This window comes from Mytilus californianus, unplaced genomic scaffold (genome assembly GCF_021869535.1).
Source record: "Mytilus californianus isolate M0D057914Y unplaced genomic scaffold, xbMytCali1.0.p SCAF_13, whole genome shotgun sequence".
NCBI lineage: Eukaryota > Metazoa > Mollusca > Bivalvia > Mytilida > Mytilidae > Mytilus > Mytilus californianus.
The window spans coordinates 23,723,678-23,736,527 of record NW_026262615.1 but is presented as its reverse complement, the minus strand read 5'-3'; the positions used below and the strand labels follow the sequence as shown (position 1 = coordinate 23,736,527).

The following is a 12,850-nucleotide window of genomic DNA, read 5'->3' as shown; positions in this document are numbered from 1 at the left end:
AATATCATTGACTTGACATTATTGGTTTCCCTTACACTTACCTAATCATAAACTTAAACCATTGAAAAATTTCAAAGTCAATAAATCATGACTGAGGTGTAGGCAAATATTATTTTTATTTTTTACATAAAATTAATATAGAATATTCATGACACATGGATTATAACAATATATATACCAAAAGCAAGAATTGATTTGCATCAGGTCAAGTTTACTAGCTTATTCCATCTACGCCAATGACTTACAACCTTACGACTTTCCACGGTGCAACAGAGGGTTGCATCCTGTTCTGCAAATCTTATTTTGCATGCAGAATGAATGTTTTCAAACAGTTTAAAAAGACACGAAGATATACATAAATGTTGCTTAACTTTCCTGAAATATATGTCATTTGAAAAGATATAATTTTATTAAATATTGCTTTATAATAATATATATGAACAGTCAAATCAGATTTCTAGAATAACAATAACTTTATTTTACATTAACACAATGCTTCAATGAACAGAATTTGACAGCAATAAATCAAACTACCAAATAACCTAGAATTTTGTAAGATCAATATATAATTTAGTTCGGTTAGGCTGATTCAGACCTGTCTAGACTAAATTTAAAGGTTAAAACAGGTCGAGACTGGTCGAGCATTTATCAAGGCCATTTCAAACAATACCAAGATTATCAAGTACTGAATCAGACTTATTAAGTAAAGTCGAGTACAGTTAAGTACTATCGAGATTATGTCGAGTCTTATCAAGTATAATATGTAAAATATGGTCTTTTCAGACTCTGAGCAGTTTGTAGTGATGTCAATTATGACTTTTGTTACTCTTGCTTTTTTATTTATTACAATTCTTGTTTGCACAATATTTTACCAAGGTTTGTTTATGTATGAAGGTAGATTTATATATCATCTTGTTTATACAGATACAATATAACAGCTTAATGTTTGCATAGACAGTTGTATGAGTCAAAGTGTATTCAGAGGAGTGAAATTAGTAAATGGAATGTTTATTCTATATCTTAGCTACTAAAATGACTAAGGATACATCAAAAAAAATTTGTCATACAACTGTCAAGGTTAAACTTCTAGAGAGAAACGGAGAGATGTGTTCGAATACTGTAATCAAAACTCTGTCATTTACTGTCTGCAAGACATACATTTTACTGAAAAAGATGAATCATTTATTAGAAACCAATGGGGAGGAGAATGCAGTTTTAATTCTTTTGCCTCCAATCAAAGACGAGTTCCCATTTTATTTGCAAATAATCGTGAATATAAAATAAACAAAATAAAGAAAGATGAAAAAGAAAATTTCCTTGGTGTTGACATTACAATTGAAGGTAAACATATAACAATTGTTAATCTATATGGACCAAATAATGACACCTAATAATAAAGTAAATAAAAATAGAAAATTTAAACTACCAACAAGTTATTCTGACATGAGATTTTAACTTAGTCCAAAATCAGGCATTAGATACTTACAACTATATAAATATAAATAATCCACGAGCAAGAGAAACAGTTTTTGAACTAATTAAAACTTATGATCTAATTGATCCTTTTCGAGAATTTTACCCAGAAAAGAAACGATATACATGGAGACAAATTAATCCTCTGAAGCAAGCAAGGCTTGATTGTTTTTCCTTGTATCTCGGATTTTCTACCAAAATATAAAAGAAGTAGAAATCCAAAACAGCTATAGATCTGATCATTCACCAATAGTTTTACACTTTAAAATAACTGATTTCAATATAAGGAAGGATTTATGGAAATTTAATAATAGTTTATTGTATGATATAGAATATGTTAAAACTGTTAAAGAAAAAATAAAACAAGTCAAGGATCAATATGAAACTTTAGTAAACAATAGAGACACACTATATCAGGTCGATTGCTTAGATATTCAGTCCACAAAATGATAAGTTGTTCTTAGAAACATTAATGACTGAAATTAGGGGTAAAACAAGTTCATTTGCATCATATAATAAAAAATAAAAAATAAATTTGCAAATGCTTAGGTAAATGGAATTCAGAAAATTGGAAGAAAATATATAAACCACAGAAACTCTTGAAGTTCTCAAGCAAACAAAATCTGAATTACAAATTTTAAAACAAGAAACGAATGCGTGGTCAGTATGTACGTTCAAAAATGCAATAGGTAAAAGAAGGAGAAATATCATCAAAATATTTTCTCAATTTAGAAACTAAGAATTATGTTCATAAAACATTTCCAAGACTAGTCAATAATGAACGCTGTTGTATAAATAAACAAGAACAGATTTAACTGGAGGCCAAAAACTTATAAGTATTTAAATTCAAAAAAGATACAATAGATAATTTTGATCTCAATAAGGAAATTCCATATTTAGATGTTCAAAAGTTAACAAATGAAATAAGGGACACTTTTGAGGTAGAAATTTCTTATTCAGAATTAACAGCAGCTATGAAAAGAAGGAAACATAAGAAAAGTTCCGGATCGGATGGATATACCAGTGAGTTTTTTAAATTCATTTTGATAAATTTAGATAAATTTGTTCTACGGTCATTCACTATAGGTATAATATGGGTGGAATGTACTATAGGTATAATATGGGTGGAATGTCAGTATCTGAAAAAAAGGGTGTAATCACTTGTAAACTAAAAGGAGATAAACCAAGACAATGTATGAAAAACTGGCGAACTATAAGTCTTTAAAACACAATATATAAACTTGAGTCTAGCTGTATTATAGAGCGGTTGAATTCTATTTTATAACCTTAAATAAATAATGATCAAACAGGGTTCATTCCCGGAAGATATATTGGTGAAAATACTGGACTAATTTATGATATTTTATTTTTTACAGAAGAAAATGACATACCTGGTATACTCCTCCTAATTGATTTTGAAAAGGCGTTTGACCCGATTTCTTTGAGTTTTATTCGAAGTGTATTGGACTTTTTTAATTTCGGACCATCTATTAAACATTGGATCATTACTTTTTAAAATAAAATTCAATTTGCAGTAACTCAAAATTACACAATCTCTCAGAATTTTTTTAGATTTAGAGAAGCTGTCGACAAGGGGATCACCTGTCACAATATTTATTTTTACTGTGTACAAGGATACTTGATATACTTATACGAAATAATGACAAAGTTAAAGGAATCGCTATAGATGACTAAGAGTATCTCATTTCACAATATGCAGATGATACTTCTCTTGTACTTGATTGATCACCAGAATCTTTGGATGCATCTCTCCGTACTCTAGATAGATATGCAGATTTATCAGGTCTAAATATAAATTTAGTCAAGACCAAGGTTGTTTTGATTGGGAAGGAAAAGTTTAGCCAAGAAACTATGTGTGTTAAGTGGGGATTGGAGTGGTTTCCAGCAGATTTACACTTCTTGGGATAAATTTCTCAGTTGATCTTAATGAAATTGAAAATTTAAACTATGACCCAAAGACGAAAGAAATCGAAAATATCAAAGAAAATTGGACAAACCAAATACTCTCACCAATTGGAAAAGTAGCAGTGATAATAATACTTATAATATCAAAATTTAACCATCTTTTCATGTCCTACCTAGCCCAAGTAGGACAAAGCTTAATCATTTTACTGAAAAAAAATATTTGTCTTCGCCTGGGATAACACACCTGATAAAGTTAATAGAGACACTTTATCCAAACCACACTGTTTATGAGGTCTAAAAATGATAAATATTGAAAACTACATAAAAGGTTTAAAACTAACTTTGATGAGAAAATTAATAGAGTTAAAAACTTCTGAAACTCCTCTTTTCAAAAAATTGATTTTTTTGGATATGCAATTTCTTGGCCCCTATAAAAAGCTGAATAATCCATTTTGGAAAGAACTATTTGATGCTTGGCAATATCTTCAAAATATACAAAATAACTCCCAAATTAACACTTGCCATACATGGAAGAATGATAAAATAAAGATTGGAAACCATTCAGTTTTATATAAAGATTTGACAAAAAAGGGGTTTGGCTGATTAACAACTTGTTAGAGGATGATTGAAATTTTATTACTTTTGATAACTTTAAAAAAAGTGTACAATATTAAACCTAATTTCATTACACATTTTTTGCAATAAAAAAGTATTTAAAAGAATATAATGTATGTCCCAATGACTTAATGAGAGAAAATGGCCAAGTTTTGCCCTGAGTTTTAAAGGTGTTTTTTTTTAATCCCTGAGAGGTTCAAAAGACATGTATAATATTTTAAATAGTAAAAAGTCAAATCCTCAACAAAAATGTGAAACAAAATGGTCATTTATTCTCAATACAAACAACAATTGTAAAAATATCCATGTATTGCCCTTTTATATTACCAAAACTACAAAATTGCAGTGGTTTCAATACAGAATAATACTTCGAAGTTGAGGCACGAATTAACTTTTCTATAAAATAAAGATTAAAGATACAAATAAGTGTAGTGCTGGGTTCGGAGGGGTCGAAACAATAGAACATATATATTGGACTTGTCCATATATATCAAAATTAAGGGAAAAGATTAACTACTGGACATTTGAGAAGATAGAAATAAACTAACTTTGAATATTGATGTGGTTTATTTAGGATTCTAACAAAAACAGATAAGAATTACATAAGAAACTTAATAATTCTGTTAACAAAATTTAACATTTATAGAAGCAAGTTATCAGTGGAACAAACCAATATGATAGCACTAAAAAAATATTTGAAAGAAAACTTTTTAATAGAAAAAAAATGTATTTTATTTTTTCTTTAGGGCAGAGAACTGCTAGAACCCCTGGACTCCTTTATTGTAATAAAAACAAAGATAAACAACAGACACCATATATTAAAATTGTATGTATTCTATATCCAAACAGCCTTTGTCTTGCAATCATAATCTGCAATGTACCAAACTATTTCAGCTGTGTCTATCTAATATGTTGTATATATTATGCATATATATTATAACCATTGTGCATAAAATGTGTATAACTTACTCTCATGACTATTATGTTCATGTGCAAATAAAAAAAATAATAAAAAACAAAAGGGAAAGAAAAATCAATACTTTTGTCGTAAATCTTTCTGTAGAGTTTCTTATGTAATACTGAAATATCTTAATCTAGGAAAGGACAGTTATTGCTATTAATATTTGATTTATCTAAAGTAACTTTCTTTGGGTAAATATCAGCAGTATGTTCAGAGAATTCTTGATTTAATAACTAAAAAAAACCCAGCAAGATAGCGGTTAGTGTTGTTGAATTTCTTTACTTAGTTTGGCCATAAACTGTGGTTCATAACGGTAAAGGAACAAATCTGCTACATAAAGAGCACACTTGATGCCCATAGGAATACCTACAACCTGTCGATAAAATGTATTGCCGAAACGTACATCAAGGTTGTCCAAGAGAACATATAGGGTTTGACTCATCTAATCACACCTTATTTAAGCATATCTAGCATTTTTACCTTTCTCATTGGAGAAAAAGGCTTTATATTACATGTATGAGTTGCAGCAAACACTTTTTCAATCATAGATCAAACAACCTTTAAATTAGATAGGAAATTTGTGTGTGATACCATTATGTGGAAGTGTAGTATAAAGAGTGGAAAAGTATGTTCAGCTTTATGAGACAAAGCTACTACTATGGTTGTAACTAGCTTTAAAAAAGAAAGGTAATAATTTGCAATTTCGACGATGCATTAGGTTACTTAGACAATGGACAAATATCAGTAATAAAACTGAGAATCCAACTGTATTAATCTGTTTATTTCAGAAGAGAAAAAGCTATATTCGCAATGAACGCCGTTTTCAATATTGAATATGTCAAAGTAAAGTATAAGAGCAAACACGTTGATATAAACAACGTTGACCTATCTATAAATAACGGACCAAATAAATGAAAGAATGCTACACGATATGTAACAAATAAATGTAAAATTTATATAAAGACATTGTATTCTGTATTCTTTATCCAATGAATTTCTGCCAATATAGGCACGTCTCTGTATTTGGAGTAAAACAATAGAATAGTGCCACCACCGCAATAGGATATGAAAATTCTTCCACTAATATATTTACACTTAAAACATTATGTACACAGTTCACACTTTCAATTAATATACTTATGTATCATTGTTTATGTAAAAGATAAAAATAGTCTGTACACTATTTAAGTAGATATTTAAAAATTCTATTTAAGACTTAGTCTAGGCGATCTGCAAACACTCTATGCGACCTGTCTATTTGACTTTAAAGTACATCAAAAAGAAAAAAAAAGATAGATATTTTCGGATCTAAAAGATTATTGACCATTTGTTTTTTTAAACAACCAATTAAAACTAATAATGCACCATTGGTGTAGAAATCATTGTTAAGATTCTATTTGACATTGCATTTTAAAAAGGTGAAAAGTAAAATCACAAAAATACTGAACTCCGAGGAAAATTCAAAACGGAAAGTCCCTAATCAAATGGCAAAATCAAAAGCTCAAACACATCAAACGAATGGATAACAACTGTCATATTCCTGACTTGGTACAGGCATTTTCTTATGTGGAAAATGGGGGATTAAACCTGGTTTTATAGCTAGCTTAACCTCTCACTTGTATGACAGTCGCATCAAATTCCATTATATTGACAACGACGTGTGAACAAAACAAGCAGATTAAAAAAGGGGAATGAACCTATCAAGGCTAGGGATAGGATAAAAAAGTAACAAAGTCATATGTAACAGATATCTTGATTTGCAATGACTTAATGTAGGACCTCATGTATTGACTTGTGATAGTGTTTGATAAATTGGATATATATATTAATCTTTGGAAATATCAGTCTGGCACACTTATCATGCTTATCAAAACGTGAATTTTGGAATTAACAATATTCATTAGTAGGACAAACGTGGATTATAAACTTGAAAATATAATTGGAAGTGACTTGAATCAACGAATTATAAACTTTACAAAATTTTGGACTTGATTTTATATCTTACTGTGAGTTAATCTTTTATATATTTGAAACAAATATAGTTCACTTTTGGTTAATGATTTCTCTCCTTTCGTCGCGCCTTGTATCGTAATTATGTAGCATTATCCATAGCCATAGGTATAGTGGGATACAAACAAAGCCATTTGTCTTTTATTCACTGAAGTATTGTCAATCCAAATATCTAATAAATTTCATGTTAGAAAATGCATATGCTTCATTGATTTTATTTTTTTTCCGTCCAACTGACAGAGGGTTGAAAAACAGATTGTCAAATAGTTTTTTGTTCATCGAAATATAAGACCCTATTTAATACCGCAATAAGATTATAGTTTGAAAACCATGAATACTAATATTGGAATATTAGAACTAACGTTAGTAGTAATTATAACACTGCACAATTAATTGAAATAACTCCTGTACAATGCAGCATTTCCGATGTTAACAAAATGTATTTAAAATTGCTAACTTAGAAAAAACAACTATTCACTATCGATGTAAAAAAAATAAGATCACATTCAGATTAATAAATGAGTTCACCAAAATCAATTATTACTAAAAGAAATAAGAAAATTATGAGAAAAGGATTATTTTTTCTCAGTCTTTAAACTGGATCTGGTAGCGCTGAATTCAGATATGTCATACTTTGGTTCATTTCCTAAGACCAAGTCGCAGACAATATTACTAATTGCAGGTGAATAACCAAATCCTGTTCCTGAAACAAGAATATCAAATATTAGTTAAATGTTGTTTTATGAAAATGTTACTTAAATGAAACATTTCGCATAGGTTAATTTAGAAAAAAAAAGTCAAGTCAAAATATCTTTATCGTTTCCTGTTGTAACTATGTAACCGTATAGTTGTTTCAAAACCAATGTTATAGCGATTTTGTTATAATTCTTAAAATGAAGAGTGATAATAATGAAGGTTTGGTGTATCTTTCTCAAATTATGGAATCATAAAGAAGAATCCTATCAGGGGCAACTATGTAATTACGAAAACGACAAAAAACAAATTGAATTACCTGACATTCCAACTGCAAGAAATATATTGCCCCATTCCGGGTGGCGCCCTATTATAGGTTTCCTGTCTTTGGTAAACTACAATGTATAATAACAATTTATCATATATTTAGTAGTAAATACAATAGTTTTGAATATTTGATAAATAGCCTGCTGTTGAATCCGTATTGCTCAACTTTGATGCGCACCCTTTATCATACCCTTTAGCACACCCCTTTATCGCACCCCTAAACGGATTTCTCATTTCGACCAAATTTGCCTGAAGTCCATGGTTTTATTGTGCAAGCTTCTCATCAGTGAAATATTTTTCTTCAATGGGTCCCAAATGAAAAGGTCATTAGGGCGTGACGTCATTGATCGAATGACGTTATTGTTAAGCATGTGACGTCACAAACTTCGAGCTTTCATATTTTCTGGCACATGAAATGCAACGGCAGCAAGAGGGTTAAACTTTAAATTTGTATATTTCAAAAGTGCACATTTTACTAAAGTAGTCTCTTGTTTATTACAGTTTAATTGCATTCGTCACAACTCGTACCTCCGTACCTCCATCCAATGATAGATGAAGAGAACCGAAGTCACCCGAGGTTTTCCGATGGAGTATAACTGTTATTAAATTGTTGGTTTATTGTTACTATTTTTTTATTAATTAGATCTAACAGATTTTATTCAGAATGAATATTATTACAGGAGGATAAAAAAAAAACCAATAAAATACAATAAGAAACACAAACAAACAACACAAAACTACATTAAACATAATATATTTATGGAAAACAGGACGCAAATTGTAAGGTAACCCAGGTGCTTCAGATGAATGATTAAGCAGTTCCTATATGTGATTCATCTTTTAAAACCAGGCAAAAATGAATTTGAAGGTAACCCAGGTGCTTTGGATCAGTAAGCAGTTCCTATATACTCTCCTATTCAAATATATGATAAAGCGTATAAAACATGGCAAACTCCGTATCACATGCCGTATCACCCTCGACCAATATCATCCCTCGGGCCTGAGGGTCCTCGGGCTGATATTAGTATATCAGGATAATACGGCATGTGATACGGATTTGGCCATGTAATATTCTCTAGATAAATTTAATTGGATATTAATCCTTTACAGCACTAAATAATGCTTGTCTAACCTGTAACAATTGCGTAAGTACACCATGCAATATCTGAATGTCTTATGGATTGGCATTTATATGTTTTGTAAAACCATCCTTTGTTCTAAAAATCATAGTTTAATTTTTTTTAATTTTTTTTTAAGAAAAAAAAAGTTTTAATTTTGCATATTTTCAATCAACATGTTGACTGTAACTATACAGGAATCCAACTAAAGGATTATTCGTCAAACTGACATATGTCTAATAAATATTGACATTTTTTTTTTTACATTTCAATTATTGAGCTTGCAAATGTTTTGTCTTGCCTTTTTAAATAAACAATTATGTTCCATTAATTTTCAGTATTTTCGCTACTAGAGTAGACATCAGTTTGTGAGACAACCATCTTCACGAGAACTTACAAAAATTATATATATTGTGAGTTTGCATTAAACAAAATGTTTTAAATCTTATAAATATTTTTATAGAATAAAAAAAAGATACCTATGCGACAATCAAAAGTATAATTGGACTGCACTGAAATTAATAATCTAGCAACGGAAACCTATCATATAACTGGAATGGATTCCCTTGAATATAAAATGGAAAATGGAAAGAGGGAATGTGTATAAGAGACAACAACTCGACCAAAGAGCAGAACACAGACGAAGGCCACCAATGGGTTTTCAACAAAGCGAGAAAATACCGTTTCCGGAGAGGCGTGCTTCAGCTGGCACCTAAACAAAATTGTGTACTAGTTCAGTAATAATGGACGTCATACTAGACTCCAAAACATATACATGAACTAAAATTAAAATTCACACAAGACTAATAAAAGACTGAGGCTCTTGACTTGGGACAGGCGCAGAAAAGCGGCGGGGTTAGCACATTAAAGACAAAGCCAAATGCAGATTTAAAAATTCAAAAAAACAATCTTTAAATAAGCAATAGTGAAGAAAACCACCAAACATTAGAATGCAAATTACATAAAAGTTTCAGTTACCGTATACATGCAATTTTGTACCAAAAAAGGCTCATCGTCTGTTATCAATTTGCTGAATTTATTTTTAACATATTTTGTCATAGAAGCTACCATTTCTTTGTCGTGCATTGTTTCGACATTCTTTAGATCTTCTTCGCTTATTTCTTTTCCGGCAAAACCAAGCTGTAATGATATAAAATGTCAACATCAACAATCACCAATGCGTATATCTAGTCTACTAACATAACGAGGTCCAAGTTGTTAGCCGGCGTGATGTAAAACCGACGGATTAAAGAATTCAATTATTTATATAACTAATATAGGTCAGTGTTGTTGATTTAAAATTACACAATTCCGGGCCTTTTTTTATCCACATGATTAATATTACCCATGATTAACAAATTCCAAGTCGAGTCCGATACCGATATCAATAGTATGTGTCTTTTTCTTCTAAGACAATTCCTCCGTTATCGGAGAACCCGTATCACACAGTTTTAAAAGTCCTTCATTTCAATTCTATTTATTTAAAAATTAAACATTAGAATTAAAATACGGAAACTGAAAAGGGTATCTACCTTTCTTCAGAAAATATTATTCTCCTAAAATATACAAAAATGTAAAAACCGTAATTGAATACTATTTACACCTAGCGCAAGTGAATTATTTGCATTTTACATTTATATATATATATGTAAGTCTGAAAATTGAACTCAACAGTTTTAGAATTAGATTGTTATGCTGACAAATTTGTTCCTTCACGGGATTCGACCTTTGATACACTACTGCGCCAATTGCTTAGCCTCATGTCCAGCGTTCTAAACCACCCGACCACATCCGCTATATAAAAAATATAACTTCAATATTCGTAGTGTTACCTTGTCGCGTAAGTCGAATCTAGAGATAGACATTAAACATGACCGTACACATACTGAAAATCTAGGCTAAAATAAGGCTTAGATTCTTTAGTTTAGTCACGGACTCTAGTTTGATCTATGAACATAGATGCCATAGCAACATAAATAATTGTAAAAATGTTTAAAATTTGTTAACAAGAATTATTTTCAAAATACACATCATACTGGTATCATTATTGATAACATTATTGTACATATGTACGCCTTATGAATGCATTGAATAAAGGGCACTTTGCAATTAGTGAATTAAAATCAACCAAGAAGATGTGTATCGCCTCTATGTTAAATGTATTCTCAACTGTTGTAGACCAAGGATGACACATGTAATTTTTGAAAACCGTATGTGAAACTATTGATGTAATTAGTTTTTTTTACGTTGAGTATCCTTCTCAGTGACGCATGCAAACGTTCACTTTTCATATTTGAAATTTGATATGTAAAGTACATAAAGTAATTTATAATATGAATTTACACTCGTACAATAACTTCATTCTCTTTCAAATGAGTAAGACGATATTAACAAAGGATATCTGTATGGTTTTATGTCGTTCCTGTTCCAATGTACAATACATGTTTACAAAATCAATGAATGTATTACCACACTAAAATTAACTGTCATGCGTCATTACCTTCAAAGAGGGACCATACTCTGTTGTATAATTTGTCCAGAAAATCGATTTGTCTTTATATTCAAATACTGATGGGCATATAGTTTCGGGACATGATTTAAGTTTCCAATACCCTTCCATTGCATGCTTTTTCTGAAATTAAAACGCATTATTTTGAAAGTATTTAATATAACAAGTATTATTAAGGAAAATGATTTTCAAACTAAGGTTGAATATATAATGTTATAATTGTTGATATTTTGGTTCTTTTCCATTTATATTATTTCATTTATATATTTTATTAAATGTCTATGAAATCCGAGTATAAAGAGTATACACAGCTGTACAGAAGTAGGCACAATTTGAAAATATTTGATGCTTATAAACATGAACTGTTCGTGTGTATTTTATTATTATTCAGTAGAAATTGTTAGGTACTTGAACATGAACATTATTATGAATATAGAATTTTGAAATGGACTAGATTTCCGGGCTTTTTATTGCTGACTATGCGGGATGGGCATTGCTCATTGTTGAAGGCCGTACGGTGACCTATATCTGTTAATATCTGTGTCATTTGGTCTCTGGTGGAGAGTTGTCTCATTGGCAATCATACCACATCTCCTTTTTTTTATAGAAATGTGAAAGACTTACTTTCATGTTCAGAAAAGAACATGCAGGCAATATACATAGCAATTTTATTATTGAGGGTGACATTTAATTGCTTTTTGCCATTTATATTGATTATTCTGTTTCAGCAGGGTTAGACCTTCAAAGACATGGGTTTTTATTTCGCTGAATAGTAGAAAGAATCAAAATAAGTCAGCCTATCATATTAAAACAGCTAAAAAACACACAAGGCACAGTTAGACTAACAAATAAATATATTCATCTGAAAAACTCCAATCGCCTCACAGGTAAGACACGATTAAATGTCAAGGTTTCAGATGTTTTTTTTCCTTTAGGTTTATAATAGTATGTAATCGTATTCAAATTGAAGTAAGATTAATCGAAGATTTTTATGGTTGTTCTTTTTCCACCCCTCCTCATTAATACTCGCCAACCATTGTATACATTTTTAGTACTTTAAAGGAGCAAACTTGGCAACACAATAGTGCTCACGGTAATCATATAATTAGTACTTTCTATTCTATTTTGTTTAGGTTGATCTTATAGTTCTTTAGTTAAACTTGGTATCGTCAATAATATTCTGGCATCACCAAAAGAAACTCCTACAAGCTTGTATGA

At 30.2% G+C, this 12,850-nt stretch overlaps 1 protein-coding gene across 5 annotated transcripts in view; it reads right to left on the bottom strand.

The window, feature by feature from the left end:
• The window catches only part of LOC127723381 (peroxisomal sarcosine oxidase-like), a 486,740-nt gene that overhangs the window by 432,642 nt on the left and 41,248 nt on the right, over nucleotides 1–12,850 (bottom strand). For 3 of the 5 annotated variants that reach the window (XR_007992050.1, XR_007992049.1, XR_007992048.1), the window contains exons 10-13: nucleotides 11,624–11,755; nucleotides 10,102–10,263; nucleotides 7,998–8,073; nucleotides 6,585–7,688 (exon numbers count right to left, since the gene is read on the bottom strand). Coding sequence is in view for 2 of the 5 variants with exons in the window: in XM_052229969.1 (XP_052085929.1) it covers nucleotides 7,561–7,688; nucleotides 7,998–8,073; nucleotides 10,102–10,263; nucleotides 11,624–11,755 (498 nt within the window). In the remaining 3 variants the exon portion in view is untranslated. Of the gene's footprint in view, nucleotides 1–4,219; nucleotides 7,689–7,997; nucleotides 8,074–10,101; nucleotides 10,264–11,623; nucleotides 11,756–12,850 lie in introns of those variants that run through there. The other 2 variants (XM_052229969.1, XM_052229970.1) reach the window with 1 other exon arrangement.